The 22555-nt window shown below is 37.7% G+C and overlaps 1 protein-coding gene across 22 annotated transcripts in view; it reads left to right on the top strand.

Annotated features, from left to right (window-relative positions):
- The window catches only part of PARD3 (par-3 family cell polarity regulator), a 723671-nt gene that overhangs the window by 296904 nt on the left and 404212 nt on the right, over nt 1-22555 (top strand). For all 22 annotated transcript variants that reach the window (XM_037039898.1, XM_037039905.1, XM_037039903.1 and 19 more), the window contains one exon: nt 3818-3996. In XM_037039898.1, coding sequence (XP_036895793.1) covers nt 3818-3996 — 179 coding nt within the window. The remainder of the gene's footprint in view (nt 1-3817; nt 3997-22555) is intronic.

Genomic DNA, 22555 nt, shown 5'->3' with positions numbered 1-22555 from the left:
GAGTTGTAATTTGAAATACACATTTTGTAATGGAACATCATTTATATTTGACAAAGGACAGAAAAAACTTTAGCTGTTTAGCCTTTGGTATCTGGAAGAGTTTCTAGAAAATGAATGAAGTGAGACTGTCACTACAAGGTAAATGACTGGCAGTATTTGTTGCCAAAGACAAATATTATGCTTTCTAGTCAAAATTAGATTTTGGACAACTTGTATTCTGCTGTGAGCATGACAACTTTCCCGTGCTTAATGAGTTTTCTGATGGAATTGGTAGTGGTGTTCACATATGTGGGGCTTTTTTAAAAAAATTATTTATTTATTTATTTTTAGAGAGAGGGGACGAGAAGGAGAAAGAGTGAGAAACATCAATGTGTGGTTGTCTGTCATGTGTCCCCTACTGGGGACCTGGCCTGCAACCCAGGCATGTGCCCTGACCGGGAATCGAACCGGTGACCCTTTGCTTCACAGGCCTGCACCCAATCCACTGAGCCACACCAGCCAGGGCCACATATGTGGTTTTCACATATGAAGAAATATATCAACATTTGGAATTATCTTCTGGAGAGTGGGCCCCTTGTAGTACAGGTTCCCTCACACTGGGTGAGTATTCTAGGAACCCATCTGTATCAGTGTACTAACTGGCAATGTTGTGAGAGGGTGCATTAGGCTTCAGTGAAAAAAAATTTTTAAGAGACTTTCAACATGTTTGCCCATTTCATGATGGGGGATTAACAAACTAACCTGCTCATACCACTTTGAGTGTTCAGCAGTTTTTTTACTAAAAACATCATGAGCCCCATGCCCCACCTTCTCCATCACCCAATCTCACTCCAAGAGACTTTGAGGACTTCCTCAGAGGGACTTGTTTTGCCAATATGGGAGGGGTGAAATTGGCAGAAGCACTAAACAGCATAAAAATTGAGAAGTTCAAAAACTATTTTGAGCAGTAGGAAAAAAAGTCTCTAATTATATTGCATCAAATGGAGAGTACTTTGAAAGCGACTGAATTTAAACCTGTAAGAATAAATGCACAATTTTTAATAAATAAATTTCATTATTTTTGCTCTCCCTTCATATTCCAAATAACTGTTACATTTTTTCCATGTGTTTAAGATCCATTCAAAGTGTAACACAGACAAGTAGATTTTAACATAACAGAATGAAAAGTTTATATTCCATATTGCACCTAACCTTTGGAAAATTCAGTTTTCAAGTTTTGATATGATACCAAAAAAGAATATTCAGTTATCTAGAAAGATTAAAATACTATTTCCTCTTCTAGCTAAATATTTCTGGTGTTTTAAAAAAATACTTTGTCATAATGCAGCAGGTTGAATCCAGAAGCAGAGACGAGAACCCAGATGTCTTCTATTAATGTAAAACAGTGCTACACTCCTAAATTTGCTTTTTGGTAAAGTAGAATTTTTATATAATTCTGTTCTTCATGTGAACATATAAAAGATGTTACTGGTAACTTAAAAAAATTAGTAAATATTTAAATTTCTAAAATTTTCATTTCTAATATGGTAACTCTTCTTAACTATATGCCACATAAACAAAAGCTTGTGGGGTCCTCAATAGTTTTCAGGGTTTGAGCAGATCCTGAGATGAAAATTTGAGATGGCCAGGTCTAGGCATGTCCTCTCTGGGGTATTCTTTTTTTCTTATACATTTTATTTGTTCTATTTAACCAGTAGGTGTTTTTTGTTTATTTTTTCCAATTTCTCCTATTTTAACATTTCTGAAATTGGGATGCCTGTTGTTTTATTACGTATAGCTAACATAATATTTGTTTAATTCACTTATATTAATTGATGCTGTTAGTTAAAACCAGTATATGATTTCTCAGAGTATATAATTCTACTTTGAAATAGAAGTTGTCCCTTTTACAAAATTGGGATGAATGTTTTTATCTGAAAGTAGCTAGAAATAAAGTTTGTAGAACTAATTTCACAATTTGGGTAGTGACTGAGCCCTGACCTAGGAGCTTGAAGTTCGGGCCAGAAAGATGACTTTGACTCCTCTTGTAATCTCTCTGAGCTTCAGCTTAGTGGAGTCATATATTTCTTCACTGTGGCTAATGTAGGGACTCATTAAAACTAGAAGTTTTAGATTTCTCCAAGTTAAATCATCGGTTCAATTTCATTACTGAAGCATGTGTGTTGGGTGTTCATATGTGTTTGTGCGTGTGTGTATAAACTGGCTAAAAATGCCGTAGGATTTTTATGGCATCTTAAAACCAAGAAGAAACTGTAAACCAATCAAAATATTACTTGATTTAGTTTTTATTTGAATCAGTTATTCAAAATAACTAAGTGCCTCTGTTTTCTCTCATTTGTAATCTGTTTTAACGTCTTTGAAACAATTATTGGATTGATAATGATTTAACTATAACCTGTAGTACATGTAAATAGTGCGTCTTCAGTTTAGTGCCCTCAGGGATCTGTGCATTCACACCATTGGCCAATGCATTAGTGTTCTAAAAGTGTTTCTCATAGAGTAAACGATGAGTGTGGTACAAGGTTAAAGCTGTTTTATTACTGCCTTTTTGTAAATATTTAACTTACATCCTGGTTTTTGAACAGAATTAACAGAATTCAATATAATTTTTTGTAATATGATTTTGAGTGATTTCTCTCAGTTGACGAGTGGCACTTTTGGTTCTGATTCTCAGTGTTAGACACTCACATGTTTTTGTTTTTCTGTTTCTTCTCTACTATAACAATGACTATTATATCTACCAAAATGTTCTCAGTGATACTGACACAAATGTTAGCCTGAGTGTGTTACTGATTTTATTACAGTAATTGCAAACTCCTCTCATATGAATGCAGTTATTAAAACACTGTCTTTCATGTCATTTTGTATGTGTACATATCCAGATACTACCTGATTATTAGCATATTACTTTTAAGTGTTTTGTAATCTTAAGGACATGAAATATATTTGTGCTTTACACTCTGATAATACTTTATTTGAGCAAAAGAAATATTTATTCAATAGAATTCTTTAATAATCTGGCCAAACACTGCTTAGATTTTGTACTAAAAAAATACTTTATTTATTTATTTGTAGAGAGAGGGAAAGGGAGGGATAGGAGAAGGAGAGAAGCATTGATATATGAGAGAAACATCATGGGTGGCCTCTTGCACACTCGCAGCCCGGGACCTGGCCTGCAACCCAGGCATTTGCCTTGGAATCAAAATGGTGCCTTTTGATTTGCAGGATGACACCCAACCCACTAACCCACACCAGTCAGGACTGAATTCTGTATTTTTAATCCTGCAGATATGATTAAAACTTGGATGAAGTTTGTTTCATGGCTTAGATTTATTATTTATGTTTTTGAATATATGATATTTTATTTAGAAATATTAGGATAATAATGGCAGTAATGGTTATTGATACTGTCCATTGAGTGCACTATGTATTCAGTACTGTTTTAAGCATTTTATTTTGTTTATTCCTCACAGCACCCCTATGAAAAAAGTGCTTACTGTTTATTGCCGTTTGCCTATGAATACAGTAGAGACTGAGGCTAGTTAGGCAGCTTGCTCATAAGCACATGGGGACAAGTAGTGAAGCACATCTTCATGTCCATGCAGTCTCACTCAGCAGGTCATCCCTTACACACCACATTTATTTTGCTGTAAAGTGTTTCTAAGGAACTAATGGAATGTCTGTTTAGAATGCGAACCCATCTTAAATTGTTATTCTCTTCTTTAATCTTTGGGATTTAACCAATTTTATCCTAATGTACAGTGTTCTGACATTAGGTATCTTTTTTCAAAAACATAATGCTTTTTTGAATTTGTAGATATGCCTCTTCATGTCCGACGAAGCAGCGACCCAGCTTTAATTGGCCTCTCAACTTCTGCCAGTGACAGTAATTTTTCCTCTGAAGAGCCTTCACGAAAAAACCCCACACGCTGGTCAACAACAGCTGGCTTCCTCAAGCAAAACACTGCTGGTAGCCCTAAGCCGTGTGACAGAAAGGTAAACACTTCTATTTTGTGTCTCAGTGTCTTCATGGTAGTCTTTTGTGTGTGTGCTTACTGACTTTCACCTCAAAGTTTAGAGAACTTTCTATTTTATATTACCCTTGAATTTTTTAATAAAATTCATGCTATCTATGGTGTACATTTATTTATCCATTTTTGAATAGATTGTATATTCATATTAAAAATCTTTTGGATATGAAGTGGGTACATGTGAAGTGCATGCCTTGTCTCCTGTCCTATCCCTGTTTTTCTTCATGGGCAAGCCCCTTGTTAGCTTTTTCCATGTTTTTAAAGGGATGTTTTGCACACTTATAACCAGATATTGTTATTGGCTCATAAGATACGTGAAAGAAATTAGAGCATTATGGACTTAAAAGGATGAAAGTGGACTCCATGGTCATTTATTCTAACTACTAATTGATGATTGTATCTCCCTCTAAAATGGAAGTGCATTATAGTCTAGAAAAGAAACTTTTCTATTTTGACCTAATTTATTTTAGTCTCTGACCTAATTTTTAAAATCTGTTTAGTTCATTTTTTTCTTGTTTGTGTGTTAATGTTCTTTGTCATATATTTCTCCAGAATACTTATCTTGTGCCATTATACTTATAATCTTTTATCAATGAGCTTTAACTTGTGTTTTGCCTTTTTCGTTTCTGAAGTTGTAGAAAAATGCTTGGTAAACATCCGTTGAGTGAATTAATAAACATTTTTCAATGTTAGCATAATATGTCATATATATATATATAGAGAGAGAGAGAGAGAGAGAGAGAGAAGGAGAGAGAGAGAGAATATATTGAGAATGTGTAACTATACTAATCACATACTAATATTAAAATGTAGCTTGCACTTTGCTTTATTTATTTGTTGTATCTGTGTGAGAATGTCTTTTAAATGTCTTTTAACTTGGTTTTGTACTTCTTTGTACTAGTTCAAGAAACAAATTATATAATGCATAAATTGAAACTGAGAAGTATGTACCAGGATAATATACTGAAGTCTCTGATTTTTTTTTTAAGGGTATAACTGTAAGGCTAGCTCTTCCAAAAATTTTTGTCTTATGTGTGATGACAATTTGATGTATTTTCTCATTGAGATTAGCTTGAAATTTTAGAATGGTTTATCATGCAGTAGACTGTACAAAGTAGCAGAATGTAGTTTATGAGTAACTGTTGGGGTCTCTGCCCTCAGAGCCCCTCTGTCTGCTGTGGTTGAGAATAAGTCTACCAAGACATGATCTGCTTGGAGAGGAAAGGTGGCCACTCTTTCAAAGGAGAAGAGCCAAGAACCTTTTCCTCAGTGGGTTTTTATTGGGTTTAATTTGCACAGGAATACAGGTAAAGCTCAATCATTGTCAGGCAGCAAGGATTAAACAATAGATAGCATACAAAGAACTATGAGGGCTTATTCTGAGTCAGGGTCAGGTAGGTAACGGCTATAAAACTTTTGGAAACAAACTCATTTCATGCTTGGACCCTTATCAGAAAACTGAGGGCATTCTTAGCAAAGCAGGTTTCACAGGATTTTAAGTATTCTTTCTTAGGCCTGATTGCCCCAGGGAATCTGCCCTTTCCAGTACAGGGCTGCACTGCCCTCTGTCATTGTTTCAGGCTTAAGTCAGGCAGAGGAAGTAAGGCAGCCAAGAGATTAGGAGACGTCTTGCAGACAGAATGAAGACTCAGGCTATGTCAAAGCTGAGGGGTGAGGGTCCATCATTTCCTTTTGCTATAGTCCCCCTAGTTGTTCCCTGAGGGCCCCCAGTGACCATGCCTGTCTTAGGTTGTCCCTCCCTGGAGGAATCTTACCTGTCATTGGCTAACTGATCATGCACTAGGGGCCAGGCAGGGTGAAGTAAGGTGGGCAGAAACAGCACTCCACCAGGGAGATAAGTTTTGTCTCCTAAGTGGCTTGTTGTCCCAAGGTCTTCACTCAGCCTTAGCCATGGTGGGGGGGTACAGCTCCTGAAACCAAGCAGGGTGGTTCCCAACAAATAACCTCGTGACATTACAAGTTAAAGGTATACAAGTTACAATTTAACTTGTATTCAGTCAGAATAGACCAAATTTTTATGAATATTCACAAATATATAAATAATTCTAATTGGCAATTAAAATGTTTCACTACTTTTTGAAAAGGTTTTAATGTAGTTGAAGGATAGTGGGTCAGAAGTCATTGAGGTTAAGTCATTGTTTCCTTTTTAATTCATTTAACTTCTTGGGTGTGTGGTTCAGCTTCAGATGTAGCAAACAGAACTACAGTGGCCATTTTAAACATAAAAGGAGGTAATACTAGGAATTTGTTTCTCCGAAAATCATTGAAAAGACTTGTAAATCCACCCATAGGCTGAGCCTCAAGGATTTTCTGAACAATATGTTATTACCCACCTGGGCTGCCCAGGTAAGAAGGTGGCACTGCAGGGCTGGGGGCCTGGGATTGTCCCACATGCCTCTGGATGCTAAACTCTAACACTCTGTTTCCAGGTGTGCTCATCTTACCTATTGTCACCTCTGTGAAGCTTGGAGCAGACTGAACCCTGATATGCCTTAGAAAACTCTGTCTCTATAGCTATGCTTACCAGTACTAAAAAAATTTCATTTTACAACCATTATTAAAATCTCAGACTGTTGAATCCAAGTTGGCAGAATGTAAATTGCACTCGAAGCCTTTATCTGCTGTGGAGTCTAGGCCTTTCAGTTTCTGCAGCAGGAGGAGATGCTGGACCAGGGTTGAGATGCTCATCGCCGATGAATCACATCTACTGCGCTGACTATTTGTTTTAAATAACACGTATCTATCATTGTAAAAAAATGGGGAAACTAAAAGAATGGAACAAAACTAAATAATTCATAATTCCCAAACCCAGTGACACTCAGTATTACGATGTTAGGAGGTGTGCGTGCACATGGAGTTGGGAGGCACACTGTGTTACGTAGTTGTTGCATCCTGATTATTTCTGCATTTTGTTCATAGCTAGAGATTTCCCATGATGTGAACTTCATTAGAAAAAATATTTTCTTTTAATTGAAAATATTTGGGTGATATTAGTTAATAAAATCATACAGGTTTGAGGTATATAATTTTATAATACATCAATGTGCTTGGGGATCACTGTCACCAAACTTGAATTTTCTTAAAAAATTTACGTAACTCTTATCCAGACATGTTAGAAAATATCTTTAATACAAGGTATTTCATTTATAGAATCCATAATAATTTATTAATAATTTTTTATTGTTGGACATTTATACTTTCTCAATTTTTTCCCCACACCATTAAATATCACTGCTGTGAGGCAAAAGGATATACTTTTATTTGTTGATGTGTATTTGTCATCAGCATGTCCTCCTGGGAGAAGTCTCTATTCAGGTTCTCTGCCTATTTTTTAATTACTTAATTAATGTTTTAATTTGTATGAGTTCCTTAAGCTATAGATTTTAATCCCATATCATTTTGTTGTCTTTTGTTTTGCTAATGGTTTACTTCACTGTAAAAAGACTTTTTAGTTTGATGTAATTCCATTTGTTTTTTGTTGTTGTCTTTGCCTTAGGAGACACATCCAAAAAGATATTGCTAATACCGATGTCACAGCATTCACTGCTTATGTTTTCTTTAGTAGTTTTTTAGTTTCAGCTCCTGTAATCCATTTTGAGTTTATTCTTGTATATGGTATAAAGAAGTGTTTTAGTTTCATTTTTTTTGCATGCATCTTTCAGTTTTCCCAACACCACTTATTGAAGAGACTGTCTTTATCCTATTTTGTATTCTTGTTTTCTTTATTGCTAATTAACCTTGTGAATGAAGTTGTATTTCTGGGCTCTCTGTTCTGTTCCATTGAACTATGTATTTGTTTTTATGCCAGTACCATACTTTTTGATTATGGTAGCTTTGTAGTACAGTATGATATCAGGGAGCATCATACCTCCCACTTTGTTCTTTTTCAAGATTTGTTTGGCTATTTGGGGTCTTTTGTGGTTCCGTGTACATCTTAGTGTTTTTTTAAAAGATTTTATTTACTTTTTTTTTTTTTTAGTGAATAGAAAGGAGGTAGAAAGAAAGGGAGAGACACATTGATATGCAAGAGAAACATCTATTGGTAGCCTCTCCATGGCCCCAACAAAGGACATGGCCCTCAACCCAGGCATGTGCCCTGACCTGGAATTGAATCAGTAACTTTTCGGCCTGCTGGATGACATCCAACCTAGTGAGCCACACCAGTCAGGGCTTTATACATTTTAGGATTGTTTGTTCTAATTGTGAGAAAAATGCCATTGGTGTTTTGATAAGGATTGTATTGAATCTGTATATTGCTTTAGGTAGTAAGGACACTTTAACAATATTAATCCAACCATGAGCAAGATATGGCCATTCATTCATTCATTCATTCATTCAAATCCTCCCCTAAGGACGTTTTTTTTTTTCATTGCTTTTAGGAAGGGGGTAGGGAGATACACACATACACACACACATCGATATAAAAGAGAAGCATCAATTGGTTGCTTCTGAGAAGCTGTCCAATTGGGGATGGAACCTGCATTCTAGGTATGTGCTCTGACTAAGAATCAAACCTGTGACTTTTCAGTGTAAGTGATGATGCTCAAACCAACTGAACCATACCAACCAGGGTCTTCCATTTATTTGTATCTTTTTAAATTCCTCCAGTGTGTTAAAGTTTTCAGAATATAGGTCTTTTACTTATTTGATTAGAATTATTTCTAGGTAGTTATGTTTTTAATGCAATTGAAATTGTGATTGTTTTCTTAATTTTTCCTTTTGCTTGTTTACTGTTGGTGCTTAGAAATGCAACAGATTTCTGTATATTGATTCTGTACCAGGCATCTTTACTAAATTCATTATTAGCTTTAATAGTTTTTTGGTGGAGTCTAGGGCTTTTTATATATTGTATCATGTCATCTACAAATAATAAGAGTTTTACTTTCTTCTTTCTGATTTAGATGCCTTTTATTTATTTTTCTTGTCTTATTGCTATAGATAGGATTTCCATATTTTCAATATTTAGAAAGGATGCTTGGAGGAAAGCATATATGCTGATCATTTTTAGATTTATTTCTGTTGTGTCTGTTGGTACTTAATAATGCCGGACAATTTGAAGATGTTATAATGTCTCAGTTATAATGATTTTGGTTTTCTGTATAAAGACATGGAAATAAATTAGCTAATGATTGGTTCATAGTCTTTTAATCCAATGGTTAGAATAAGTTGACATTCTTGCATAACTCATGTACATAGTTAAGTGGTTTCCATTCTTCCAAGTTGAATGAGCAAAACAAACTGTTTTAGAATAATGCCACCAATGAATTAAAAATCTCTTATTTCTGAGTGGGAAGTTCCATTCTTCTATGTTAAACACTACCATGTTGAGTTCCCTTCTGTGGTTCAAAACTGAAGTTAGAGTTAGAGTCTTTCCAGTTAAGATAATGGCAATAACTCATTTCAGTATTGTGTAGAGAACAATGTACACAGATTTTGATGCTATTAAGCTAAGTGAGAGCTTAGAGAGATAAGGATTATATGGGCCTGTGGAGTTCATAAATTTTCATACTTTGATTTGGAGGTGAGATGCAGAGGGGCAAAGAATCTTGACTTTTTTCAGTGTTCTTTGGAACAGTTTTGTTTTTCAGCATTTTGTGGCTGAGTGTCTTTTTCAACTTTTTTTTTAGAGAACATTTTGCTTGCACTTTATATGGAAAGCATTGAATATCTTGCCAGAAGATTTATTTTCATTTGAGATTTTACATGAACTTAATAGTATTTTATCTTGGGAATGAATATTTTAGTTAGTGTGAATATTTAAATTATTTTGCTATCTCTGTAGTTATCCTTATTAAGTCATGTCCCTGTGAATATAGAGTTCAACTAGCACATGAAGAGCATTTGGTATATTCCATCAAGAAGTATGTAATGAGGCACTTATTACATACTTCAGCCTACCATGAAGCTTCAAGTATGAAGTCTGTGTTTTGTTTCATTGTGGAGTAGTTATAAGCCACTGTTCTTTTCCTCAAAATAATGAGAGATCGTGCTTCTATTAGCTAAATTTGTCCCACCCCACAAAAAAATCAACATAGTAGATTTAGCATAAAACTGTATCTTGACTAATTTCCAAGAGAGATATATATCTTGTTAGGGAGTGTGAAAGAAAGTGATAAGAGAACATATTTCATTGCCATGGCTAGTTTTATTTTTTGTTTTTTGTTTTTCATTAAGAAGTCTCTTTCTGATCTTCTAGGCTTATTACTTCTTAAAATTTTTTTGAAATTTAATTTTTATTATATTTTTTCCCATTACCATTTGTTTGATTTAGTTTGGCATTTTTGGTTTCTTTCTAGTACCCTTGATACATGCAAACTGTGGGAAGAGATGCTGTCTTAAATATGTCTTTGTCATTTCTCCTTCTATTCCATTAGAAGAGTTGATATTTTTTCATATAAGTTTAGAAAATCATTTTATAAACATTTCTTGTATATTTCAAAATTTTCAAAATAGTTTTTTTTCTGGTAATAAGACCCTTTGCTTTTTTCATTTATAAATACTGAAAAGTATAAGGAAGCATGTAAGGAATTTGTAATCTGGAAGATGAGTAGCACTGGCATTTTGAAGTATTAACCTTCAGGACCACATAGCTCTGTACAGACTGGTGGCTATTCTTATTACCAATGGTGAATTATCCAACAAGTATAGTTTAATTTTCTGCATATTTTCTTAATTTGTGTTGAGAGCATTTTCCTATGTCCCACAAATATTGATAGCTTGCATAATGTTCTTTTATATACTGATTTTGGGGGGGGGTAATTGGTATTTGTCAACTTCACTTGATTTTTTTGTTGTTGCTTGATATTTATACTTTGCCAATTTAATTTGCTCGTATGAGTAATTTTTAGAAATATTCATCAGAGAGCTTATAATTTATATTGTCATCTCTGATTGGTTTCCCAGAATAAATTTCTAAAGTACACTTACTTGACCAAAGAAGTTAATATTTTTTAAAACTAGTTGATAATCATTTCTCATAAAATCATAAATAATAAAATGTGTACGAAGCACTGTGAGAAGACCTGCATGGGGTTAGCTGGAGGGGAGGAGGAAGAGGATGAAGAAGACAAGCAACTGGTACTATACTGTTTCTGATTTCCAGAAATTACTGGCTTACCACATAGCTTACTGGTTACATTTCACTTCATGCCAGAATGACCTCTGAACATTTAAGTGTGAAACAGAAACACTCACATTAACAGATTCCTTTACCCACTTCAGGAAATTTGTGTGTTTATTTGAAGCTGTTCTGTTGATTCTGGGGCACATCTGGGTTTTTTTTGTCTGTTTGTTTTTTTGTTTTTGTTTTTTAGAACTCAGGTCTAGCTGAAAAGGGAAAGTATGCATGCCTGTTAAGAGAGGGCAAGTAGAGAGTGATGGTTATTTAGATATGTTCTTCTTTTTAGCCCATTTTTTTTCCGGTTGTAGCAGGATAGCATTTGATTTTTGTGACACTTCATTTTTTTCACAGTTAAATTGCCTAAGTTGATCATTTTTGAATGAAAATCAATTAAAATGAGTTTTTTGAGTTTTAAGAGTAGTATTACAAAAACAGTTTGAGATATTTGATACTGTCCTATCAATGCAAAACTACATCAGTAAATTTTTTTCTGGACAGAAGTTATGAAACAAATAATGTTTCTGTCTGTTTTTGCTCAATGAGCCCCCTCTTGCATCTTAAAGTACATTTGGAAACATAGGGTCTTGACACTAAATTCTCAGTATCATGTATATGGTCACTAGTGCAAATTCAGACACAAGGAACCTCCAGAAAATGTCTGTTCATTCCATGTTTTATCGTGAGTGAGAAAACTTTGGCAGTTGATGTGCAAACAACATATTATTAGTTAAAATTTACTTGTACCCCATGCTACCCTAAAATAGCTGCTTGCTTGCCCATTCATTCATTACATTTATTTATTCACTATAAAGTGGTAGTCTATGTTTACCTATTTCTTTGCTACCTCATCTCCTTCTTAGCTCTTCTGCTTCTAGTCTGTTTTTTTCCTTGATTCTTTCTAGTGTATATGTCCAGTCATATTGATAAATTTGAATATACCATTTTATTTTTAAACTAGTGTACTTGACCAGTTGGTTATTTAAAAAATTATTTCTTGATTATTTATGAGCCAAACATAGCTACCTGATAGTTACAGTAACCATCTTAAACTTCAGAGGATGAGCTAAGATAGTTCTTTAAAACCATCTGTTTCCTCTGTGACAAACCTATAGCTGTGTTTAATTTTCTGGGGCATTTGGTTCAGGGGAGATCCAACTGAGATCTAAATCTTAGACAATTTTGCTGAAATACTTGCATTTGCTCTATCAACGGCAGGTTGTCACCAAAAATTCAGTACCAACTGGAGCACCCAGTTTGGGGTGTAGTGAAGGGGTAGACTTTATTTGTTGAAAACCATTTGGTTTTGAAACAGGTCAATTCTGATACAGCTCAATTGTGTAACAGGTAGACTATGGAAACAGCTTGGCTGTAAGACAGTTCAGGCATGAAACAGCTCAGTTAAGGAATCTCAGGCAAGGCAGCTCAGTTTGCAAACAAGAGACATGTAGCCAAATGCTCCTTGGAGGCAAAGGTGAAGCTGGCTTATATTGAGTAGAATACCCAACCCCAGTTCATGATTGCCCATTTATATGCAAGTAAGGACTCGAAATCTGCATAGTTTGATTGGTCCAAATAGCATTGCCCTCATTGGTTGGAATGGAGGTGCTCTGATTGGTTGGTAAAGATTCGGATGAGCATATAGTTGAGCAACTCTAATTGCACAGAGAAAGTCTCAGACCTATTGGTTGAAATAATGCTCCAGGAACTCCTTTGTAAGTATCTGCTCAGATGGCAGAGGCACAGTGCAAGAGGCTTGGCAGCTCAGCCTGGGCCTTTTCCCCGAAGGCTGGAGAGCCTGGGAGAGCCTGAGAGAGCCTGTTTTAGCCACCAGAAGTGCTTAACAGGCACATATATTCTTGGGGTTGACACCTGTTAAAGCCCTCTAAAACAAGAAGTTTCACCCTTCTATTTTGCATATTTAAAGATTCTAGCTTGAATGCAGGGCTTTCAGTAAGAGATAGTTATTATCATTGCTACAATAGGCCAACTTCTCCCCTCATGCCTACCTAGTTCGAATAGTTAATAACCTTGTTTCATCTAATTTTGTGCTATGAGCCTGGATGTGCTGCTTTTAGAATTCATAAGCCAGGAATATAATAACTTAGGAATATAAATTCAAAATAATATCAGAATCCTTACTAGAGCACCTCAAAGTTACATGTAGTGCAGAGGTAAATGAATACTATGCCTACTTTTGTTGACTTGGGGGAGAAGACCAAGAAATGGCATTGATTCCACCATATTGAACAAACATTCAGTCACTTTACAGTTAAGAAATTTTGGCCTCCTTTCATATTTTAAGTTGATTTCTATTTTGAATTTTGATATTTTAGAATATAAGCCTGCTTACGTTGAGTTATGAAGTTAGATCCAGTTGCTTCATGCCCTGTCATTAAAAAGAAAATTATAAGATAGGATTTGGGATTGGAGTACCTGCTATGTAGATGCAAGCTGCTCTGGCAACTTTGGATTAAGTTTGCAAGCATTCTAGGTCCCATCATGTTCTGGACTGCCTTCAGAGAACTGCATTTCAGTCCAGTTTTTTTTTTTTTTTTTTTACAGTGTTGGTAGAAAAATGGCTTTATCTATTCCGTCTCTAAACTCTACCTGTTTCAGAGGTTTTGATAGCCAGCCTGTCTTCACTACTTGCTTCTTGTCAGGAACTATGCTTGGTGTGTTATATTTAGATCTCATTTATTAAGCCTCTGAAGGGTACATATTGTTGGTATTCCCAGGTTATTGATGAGGAATTAAAGACTTAAAGAGTTTATTTAAATAATTCACCTAGTAGTTAAAACTTAAATTAACTGTTAAATGATAAAGTTGTGGTATAATAATTGTACACTGTAGATTGTACAGTTTCAAATTTTGTGCTCTTAACAAGTATGCTAGCCACTGCCCAACAAATTCACAGACTTCATATATGGCTCAATGTTCATTTAGCTGAATATTTTAAACTGTAAAATGTTATATAATAACCTCATTATTTAATCTCCTCCAGAACTTTGTTGGGAAATTAAAATATGAATATAAGAATAACAAACATTTATTTATTATTAGAACTGGAATAATTTTATAAAACCTCTTAAGATTTTAGTTTTAAAAATAAAAATATGCTAGTTTCCCGGCCCTGGTGAACACTTGAGGCTCCGCCCCTCATACATAACAGGTGCAAACAGACCAAACATTATGACTCAAGAACAGCTCAAAGCCCCAGAGCCTATAATTCTAAGTGACCAAGAAATAGCCAACCTTTCAGATGCAAAGTTCAAAACACTGGTGATCAGGATGCTCACAGAATTGGTTGATTTTAGCCACAAATTAGAGGAACATATGAAGGCTAAACTGATTGAAATGAAGGAAAATGCACAGGAAACCAATAGGGATGGAAAGGAAACTGGGACTCAAATCAAGGGAGTGGACCAGAAGGAAGAAAGAAACAACTAAAGAGAAAAAATGGAAGAAACAAGAATTCAAAAAAATGAGGAGAGACTAGGAACCTCCAGGGCATCTTTAAACGTTCCAACATTCAAATTATAGGGGTACCAGAAGGGGAAGTGGAACAGCGACAAGTGGAACACTTATTTGAACAAATAGTAAAGGAGAACTTCCCCAGTCTGGCAAAGGAAATAGACTTCCAGGAAATCCAGGAAGCTCAGAGAGTACCAGAGAAGTTGGACCCAAGAAGGAACACACCAAGGCACATCATAATTACATTGGCCAAGATTAAAATGAAGGAAAGAATTTTAGAAGCAGCAAGAGATAAGGGGACAGTCACCTACCAAGGAGTTCCCATCAGACTGTCAGCGGATTTCTCCAAAGAGACCTTACAGGCAAGAAGGGGCTGGAAAGAAGTATTCCAAGTCATGAAATGGAAGGACCTACAGCCAAGATTGCTCTATCCAGCAAAGCTTTCATTTAGAATGGAAGGACAGATAAAGTTCTACTCAGATAAGGTCAAATTCAAGGAGTTTATCATCACCAAGCCCTTATTATATGTAATGTTAAAGGAACTTATCTAAGAAAAAGAAGATAAAAAATATGAACAGTGAAAGGACAGCAAACTCACAGTTATTAACAACCATACCTAAAACAAAAACAAACTGAGAGGACAGCTAGATCAGGAGCAGAACCATAGAAATGGAGATCACATGGAAGATTAGCAACAGGGAAGTAGGAGGAGGAGAAGAAGGGGGGAGAAGGTACAGAGAATAAGTAGCATAGATGGTAGGTAGAAAATAGACAGTGGGGAGGGCAGGAATACTATGGGAAATACAGAATCTAAAGTACTTGTGACACATGGGCATGAATGAAAGGGGGGAATGGTGGGGGAGGGATGCGCAGGGTGGAGGGGAGTGAAGGGGGAGGGGGAAACTGTAATGGCATAATCAATAAAATATATTAAAAAAATAAAAATAAAAGTATGCCAGTATCATTAATATCACTACTAATAATTTTTTAATGTTAACTGACCTTAATTTTTGTCCCCCTTTTGGGAGAATTTTTTGTGTTTGTCTCTTTAATACTTGTGATTGATTTGTTATTTTAAAAAATATTAATTGATTTTAGAGAGAGAGAAAGGGAGAGAGGAAGGGGAAAGAGAGGGAGAGAAAGAAAGATTAATTTATTGTTCTACTTATTTATGTTTTCATTGGGTGATTCTTGTATGTACCCTGGCAGGGAATCAAACCCTGTTGGGATCATGTGCTAACCAACTGAGCTACCTGGCCAGGGTCTGATTTTTTATTGTCAAGAAATTATATGCCCAGCCCTCTTCCTGATTTTTAAAAAAAGTTTTATTTTTCAGTTTTAATTGACATACATTATTACGTTAGTTCCAGTTATACACTCTAGTGAGTAGACATTATATAACTTACTAAGTGATCATCCAGATAATTCTTGCACCCACCTGACACCATAGCTCGTTATTAGAATATCATTGACTATAGTCCCTATGCCTTACTTCACATCCCCATGACTATTATGTAACTACCAATTTGTACTTAATCCCTTCACTTTTTTTCACCCATCCTTCCCAATACCTCTCCCATGTGGCAACTGTCAAAATGTTCTCTTTGAGTCTGTTTCTGTTCTGCTAGTTTGTTTATTTATTTATTTATTTATTTATTTATTAGATTCAGTTGTTGATAGATATGTATGTATTACTATTTTTTTGTTTATGTTTTTAAATCTTTTTCCTTCTCAAAGATCCTTCAACATTTTATATAATATCAGTTTGGTGGTGATGAACTCTTAACTTTTACTTTTTAGGGAAGCCCTTTATCTGTTCTTTGCTTCTGAATGATAGGTTTGATTCTAAATGATAGAGTAATCTTCGTTGTAGGACCTTGCCTTTCTTTGACTATTTCATGTCAGTTTCTTCTGGTCTGCAAAGTTTCTGTTGAGAAATCAGCTGACATTCTTAGGGAGCTCCCTTGTAGGTAATTAACTGCTTTTCTCTTACTGCTTTTAAGATTTTTTTCTCTCTTTAATTTGGCATTTTCATTATGATGTGTCTTGGTGTGGTCCTCTTAGATTCATCTTGTTTGGGACTCTCTGCACTTCTTGGAATTATATGTCTATTTCCTGCAAAAAGTTAGGGAAATTTCCTGTCATTCTCTCTTCAAGTAGGTTTTCAATTTCTTTCTATCTTGTCCTGCTGGCACCCCCATGATGTGAGTATTGTCATGCTTGAAATTGTACTAGAGACTCCTTATACTATCTTCATTTTCTTGGATTGTTTTTTTTGTTATGATTTTGGTTTTTGCTTCCTTATATTCCAAATTGCTGCTTTGATTTTTTGGCTTCATCTGCTGTACTGTTGATTCCCAGTAAATTATTCATTATTTCAGTTAACATATTCTTCATTTCTTGATGGGTCATTTTTATGCTGTTCATGTCCTCACTAAGTTCATTGATCTTCCTTATTACCAGTGTTTTCAATTCTGCATTTAGTAGATTGCTTGTATCCATTTTTTTTAAGTTAGTTTTTAGAGTTTTGTTTTGCTCTTTAATTTGGGATATATTTCTTTGTCTCTTCATTTTGGCAGCTTCACTGTATTTGTTTCTATGTATTAGGTCAAACTGCTACCCCTCCCAGGCTTTATACAGTGGCCTAGTGTAGCAGTGTTCTATAGGGTCCAGTGGCACAGCCTCTCCAGTCACCCAAGCTGGGCACTTTAGATGTGGCCCCTGTGTGGGCTGTGTACACCCTTCTGCTATAGTTCAGCCTTGATTGCTGTTGGCAAGTAAATGGGAGGGACTTACCCCCAGGTAACCAGCTGCAAGGACTGACTGCAACCAACTTAAAGGATCAGCTGCGTGGGGGACTTACTCAGGTGCCCACTGAATTGCCCCTTGAGTGTGTCATTTGTGGAGGTGATTGTGTCACAGGTGGGCCCAGGTAACTAGGTTCTTGGTCATCAGGACAAAGATTTGAACCAAACACCCAGAGTTTATAGCAGAGAACATGGGAGCAGGCCAACTCTGAGCAGAGAATGGTCTCGTGGGCTGGAGGGACTCTATTTTTATAGGGCAGATCCTTCCTGGCTAGTTTTGGTAGGCTTTTACTGTGACAAGTAGCTGTAAAGCTACTGCACATGGGGTCTCCCATGGTTTCCCCGATTGGCCACCAAGGAAGAGGGTCCCACAATGTTACCTAGTTGACCTCCCCTTGTCCTGGGGTCTCCCTGTCCTAGATTTGCCTTTCCCTTCACCAGAGAATTATAGCTCTCCATGTTAGAGATTGGTGAAAAAGAATTATTTATTCAAGTTATACAGACTTAAGAGTAATGACTTAATGTCTTCATCAGAATCCCAAAGTTCCTTAAACACCCACAAACATACACAGTCTTTCTTTCTCCCTTTGCCCAGTCCAAGGTACCATATCTCAGGAAAAGAAATAGAAAGCCACATGGTGGTTTCTTGCCAAAGCCATGTGGTGGTTATTTGCTAAAGCCACATGGTGGTTCTTCTCATGGCTTGGGGGGGTGTCCCCCCACTCTGGCCAAAGCTGCATTGTTCTTTCTGCTAAAGCTACATGATGATTTCTGTCACATGGCTGCGAGAGTCCCCATTCTGGCCAAAAAAATGTGGTTCTCTCTTTCCAATGGCTGCCAAGTCTGCGTTTAAATCCCCACGTCAATCTTCCTCTGCAGTCCCATTTCCAACTCCTCCCACAATTGGCTATGCCCACCAGGCCTCCCATATTCTCCTAGCTTTACTGGGCTTCGTAGTGAATCTGCGCAGGTGTGGCCCCATGGTGTGGAGCCAATCATCTCCAAGCTCTCACACAGGTGCTGTAACGAGGGCTGGGGAGTTGCCTCCCAGTTACTTCTTGAGTGGAAGTCACTCCCTTCTCCCTGGCTCAAAGCATGGCCACAGCTATTTAACATATCTATGAAACCAGTTAAAGGTTATGGGTATGTTAAACGACCATTCCAGAGGTTAGCTGCAAAACTGTTGCTGTGCACAACACCTCAGTGGTCCTGCTCCATGTATCCCATCCCTCCAACTCAGACTTGGGGCAGTGGGGACATTCCATATTTTTTATGTTTTTTTTTATTTTTAAAAATATTTTACTTATTTATCTTTAGAGGGGAAGGGAAGGAGAGAAGGAGAGAAATACCAGTGTATGGTTGCCTCTCATGAGTCTCCTGCTGGGAACTGGCCTGCAACCCAGGCATGTGCCCTGACTGGGAATTGAACTGCGATTGTGTGGTTTGCAGGCCTGCACTCAATCCACTGAGCTACACCAGCCAGGGCCCATATTTTTTAATATTTCCTGGACACCCTGAGTTCTGGACCCCATAGCAAATTCTTCTTTTGGGGACCCCCTGGCTGCACCCTTCTACAAATTCCTGCTTTCAGATATACAACCCCTTTATAATCATGTAAAGGGATAATGAGCAAAGATCTCATCTTCTTGTAGCTACTTCCAGCTGTACATGGATGTAGTCCTACCTACCCTTGGGTCAGGGGTTCCCTGAAAGAGTCAGGGAGCAGGCAGCATAGAGGGAGTCCTTCCTGTGAGGGAAGGACCTTACAGAATCCAGGTCATTGGGCTGTCACCAGGAACTTTCAGGCTTGATGTCCAAAGGCTGGCATTACTGGACAGTTGGCATCCTTATCATATTCTGGAGGTGACAGATATGGCAAGACAATTGGAAGGCACAATTAAATCATGACACTAAATGACAAAGGCAGGGACTTAGGTAAAGAACGGCTTATCTGGAGGAAGGTGTACAAGGTATGCTACACCTACCCAAAGCCCTTGTGGCCCACTATACTTAGCTCAGACTGAGGGGAATATTTTAGGATTTCCCCCCTTTCAGATTTCTGGGCCCTTTTCTGTTCAAGCCATTAGGACAGAAAAGGGAAAATCAGTTCAAGGTGAAGCCCACAGACTCCCCAACCTTTCACCAACCCAACCACTTAGTTCAGCCAAACTGTTGAGTCTCAAGGGGGCGATGACCAAGATGGGCTTCTTAAATGAGATCTATATTGCAAGCAGTCACTCAGGTAATGAGGTCATAGGTATATTCCCTATGAAAACAGAAGGAAGAACACACATGTCAATTCACACAACAATCCCCAAGCCAGTCTCTGTGTGTGTGAGACTGTCTTTTGGGAAGACATTCCGTTGCAAAGCCTTTGCTGCAGTGACATCTAATAGTGGCAATTAGATAGGTCCTTTGTGCCTGTAAATTGAACATCTTTGGTGATATTACAAACCCAGTTTCAACTTCCAGATGAAAACAAACTTTCAAGTAAGTTAGCCGCGACATTCTGACATCCAGTACTGAGCATTGTGATTTTCCTTGAACACAGTTTTTCTCCCTGAGATAATTGTCATTGAAGGGACTACATTGAGTCCAGCTTTTAATTTTGCCTGTTCGTTTGCATAAACACACCAAGAGCAGTCTGGATCATCTGTGATCTTCAATTTTGCTTTGCTGAAATTCACACGAGGAACCTTTAGATTGACTTTTCAGTTCACCCCTTGGGGCACAGAAGCAGAGTCACACATCTGCTATCTGGCTTCACCTGTACCAGTTGTTTCACTGATGTCCTTGAGGCTTCTATTGTGCCTACAGGTTCCTTTTTAGCCATCTTTCAGGAAAGCAACCTTCATTCCTTCCCTGGAAAGACTGCCATGAACTGTACAACCAACCAAAGTACAAGGCTTTTCTTGTGGGCTTTCACTAGCTTCGCAAGTCGATACCAGTTCCTCAGGGCTTTCTGGTAATGACCAGAACCCAGACATGCCTCCTTCAGGCGTGACGTTCCAGTCAAAGTCTTGGTTAACAAAACCACTATTAACGACTGGTCTTACTGGATTTATGCAAAAAACCTTATGTCATCACTCATTTCTTTCGAATGCCAAATTCTGGAGGGATCAGGTAGGGAGAAAGAAACAAAGCTTGAAGGAAAATCTTTCTCCTTCTAATACCCATCAAGATGCATTTGCATGCCTTATACCTTCTATTACTAACACCACATAATTTCTTTCCAAAACTTTCACATTTCCATTTATCTTTATAGCTCCCCACAGATCTGCAATATTCGCAAACCTTCTATAGCCTTTTTACCCATCCAGATTTATAATTCAATTTTAATCCCTATTCCTTTCCCACACTGGGAAGGACTGTACTTAAACTCATTCTCTGGCAGCTACAAGTCTGTAGCACTATAGGTATCTTCCACTAAAAGTCCCTGGGTTTGCAGGGACATCCTGCAGCTTTCAAACACCCCATACATCAGATGGTCACCCTTGGACCCCAGTTCATTCCCATCAGAATCAGAGCCATCCTATCAGAATCAGTTGCACAGAGAACCTGACAGGTGCAGTGCCCACACATCAATAACACACCGCCCATAATCTGAAGAAAACAGCCCACCACCTTGCCCACTTCCAAGATAGTGGAACTCTCATGTGACCTATCATCCAAGATGGCGATACACATGCATGACCTGTCTTTCATGCAGTGCACCCACACGGCTTGGTGTCCAATACCCAAAATACATGCAGGCTTGGCTTACAGACTAGGGGGTCTGGGTATGCAGCTGATCTACATGTTTATGGCCTCTTCCCAGATCTGCTGTTCCTCATTTGGGGAACAGCAGGTGGTCAGAATTATGTAAAAATCCCTCCAGGACATACTAAAGGCTAAAGTAAGAGTCTGGAAATTACCAATGAAACAGGAAGGGTCCTCCAAAAAACTCCCTAGCCTGTCTTTACATTGTTGTAAATCAGTCACAGAGAAGGACACTTGTACCCTTTTAGCCCCTTTGGTGCCTGCTACCTCCCTCATGGGTAGCAGTGTAGGAGTGATGGGAAAATAAGAAGCACCACTCTAGTATGTCCTGCGGGGCTGAGCTTTTCCTCAGCTTGTAGCTTTAGGTTGGTCATAGCATAACGTGGTGGAGAGGTCGCTCCCTCTAAGGTAGGGGCAGAGACTCCAAAACTCTGGAGTTGCCTTAATCTCCCTTGAGAGACAGGTGGGGAACTAAGGAGGGTATCTTCTAATTGATCAAGACTTGGGCCTATGGGTTTTGTCAGGGTGGGGCTGGAGCAAAACGAGAGATCTTGGTACAGACCCATAAATGCCTGCACGGAAGGAATTTCAGACCATTTGCCTTCCCTCTGGCAGAATAGACCCAACTGCAGGACAGTATTATAATTCCTGCTCCCACTCTCAGGCCATATCTCTCCATTCCCTAATTTATATTGGGGCCAAACAGTGTTACAAAAGAAAAGTAATCTCTTCCTTTTTAAATTTTTTGGGTCAAATTTATCCCAATTGCTAAGAATGCAACTCAATGGTGATTTGGAAGGGATGGAAGGTGTGGTTCCCATCGCAATTGCAGTGATCCTAAAGAGAAGGAAAAAAACACAAAGATACTCCTTTGCAATCTAGAGGTGTCCCTCTTTGCTTGCATCAGGAGGTTTCCTAGTGGGACACAGGGCGTCCCCTGGGATCCCACTGACCTACCAGACATCTCTGGTGAAAGAAATCCTAGAAATACTCCGGCCGACAGAAATCTAAAAGACTTGAGAGGATCGCCACAGTCTACTTCTGTTTCTTTCTCTGTTTAATTGAGAGATTTTGAGTTCCCTGGACACCGTTTTCAGGAATCATGATCCTACACTGAGTGTCCAGACTGCAAAGAACTGTTGGAAAGGAACCAGTCCAGCATTCTTGAGCAATTGGCTATAATCCTGACAACCCCAAACTCACTGCTCTACCCTTGTGGCCCGAGCTCATTTCCATTTCTGTATGCTCCATCTATGGAGACCCTCATTTTCCTGTAAGCTTTCAGGTCTGGAGCAAAGGAAGTGTCTTACTAGAAAAATAGTTTCTGGCCCTGTAAACCGTCGAGA

Source organism: Sturnira hondurensis, unplaced genomic scaffold, assembly GCF_014824575.4.
Source record: "Sturnira hondurensis isolate 20B ecotype Veracruz unplaced genomic scaffold, ASM1482457v3 Scaffold0025598, whole genome shotgun sequence".
Taxonomy (NCBI): Eukaryota; Metazoa; Chordata; class Mammalia; order Chiroptera; family Phyllostomidae; genus Sturnira; species Sturnira hondurensis.
This window is presented reverse-complemented; position numbering and strand designations above follow the sequence as displayed.